Here is a 1,608-nt window from a genome sequence, read left to right on the forward strand (position 1 = left end):
TAACACTGCATTTTAACTTAGATCAAATTTACTAAATGTATTATATAATATACAGTTGTAAATTTCAAGAAAGATATTAAAAAAATATATATAGTCGTAAGTTAATATTCGTAATTTCAGTTTATTAGCTATTTAGTTCAAAGTTTCAGCACAAAAAAAAGTAAAAATAAAAAGCTCTTTTAAAAAATTTAAAAAAAAATAAATTATAAAGAAGAAATAAACATGATTATCTGGGAACCAAGTAGTGAGGTATAAAACTGGTTATAATAGAAAACACAGATACATCATTTATAATAATAATAACAATGGCTTAGCGAACCCAAAGGTTCGATGCCGATACCACAAATCGTTCTCTACATATATTTGTCCAGTGACGGCCCTCGAAACCTAAATCTACGCAATCCTCGCATCTACTGTTTACCCCTCGGACGTTTGCCCGTCGGTTCAGAGTTAATTAATATTTTACCGATCCGTTCGTTACTAAGCCCCACGCTAATCTTATTCGCAATGCTATAACCTAAACTATATTTACTGGTTGCAGTTTAGACTTCTAAATTCTTCCGTTAATTCATCCTTTTTCAGTCCAAATATTTAACGTAATATTTAATTTTCGAAAGCTTTAAGGCGTTGGTCTTTCCTTAGCTTAAGAGGCCACGTTTCACTTCCAAAAAGAAAAGTGAGAAGGATAATAGTTTTGTAAATTCCAACTTTCAAGTTTTTGGACATAAGGTATGAACCCAGAAATTTCGACATTGAAACATAGCAAGTGTTTTCTTCCTTTAATGGAACTTTTATTTCCTCATCAATTTCGTTTTTCTAATTACTGTAGAACCTAAGTTGTTAAACCTATCTACCTGTTTAATTGTATTTCCTCCTACACCCATATCAACGAAATTGCTCCCGTTTCTATTGCTAACAATATATATTTTTTTATTTGACATTATTTATGAATAATATATATTTTTTATAACAATAGTTACTAACCTGATGGTTGAGGACCGGGGCATGCCGGTATCCAGGACACTCCGAGCTGGCCAGGTCACCTTGCGTAGCCATTATCGAGAGGAACATGAGGCGAAGCTATACCCTCACCTGCCAACATCCCTGCAACAAGATGATATACTTATCAGAACATCATTACATTATTATTTTATTAAAAAACAAAACAAATAACTATGAGTTGATTTGGCTTAGTATCATTAAATATAAAAGAAATCACATATTCCTAATAAGTTAATTTCACAATGCTTATGTCTATCCAATATGTCTTGTTCGATTTGCTGTGTATACACACAGATTGTCTGTACTCAACGATATACGCATTATTATTTTTTTGATTTAGTTATGTGAATTGACATACTCTTGGATGTACAATTTCCAAAATAACAGATAAATAAATTATTTTTCGCTCAAAATTGTCGTCTAATGTGCCAATTGTATTTTTATCATAACAGAGTTTCAAAGGATACTAAAAATTAATTCGTTTATTCCAATTAACATATATATTGACCTAATTTACTGAATACATCTTTTGGCTTTTGTAATTTTTAATACATATAAACTTATTTAATGCAATCAATAATATTTTTTCTAACTGAATAAAAAAAA

The 1,608-nt window shown here is 30.2% G+C and overlaps 1 protein-coding gene across 1 annotated transcript in view; it reads right to left on the reverse strand.

Moving 5' to 3' along the window:
- CngA (Cyclic nucleotide-gated ion channel subunit A) overlaps positions 1-1,608 on the reverse strand; it is a 609,564-nt gene that overhangs the window by 262,612 nt on the left and 345,344 nt on the right. The window contains exon 2 of the mRNA XM_067052970.1: positions 985-1,104. Coding sequence (XP_066909071.1) covers positions 985-1,071 — 87 coding nt within the window. The 5' untranslated portion in view covers positions 1,072-1,104. The remainder of the gene's footprint in view (positions 1-984; positions 1,105-1,608) is intronic.

The sequence above is a fragment of the Halyomorpha halys genome, unplaced genomic scaffold (assembly GCF_000696795.3).
Source record: "Halyomorpha halys isolate HHAL.00 unplaced genomic scaffold, Hhal_1.1 Scaffold23.1, whole genome shotgun sequence".
Taxonomy (NCBI): Eukaryota; Metazoa; Arthropoda; class Insecta; order Hemiptera; family Pentatomidae; genus Halyomorpha; species Halyomorpha halys.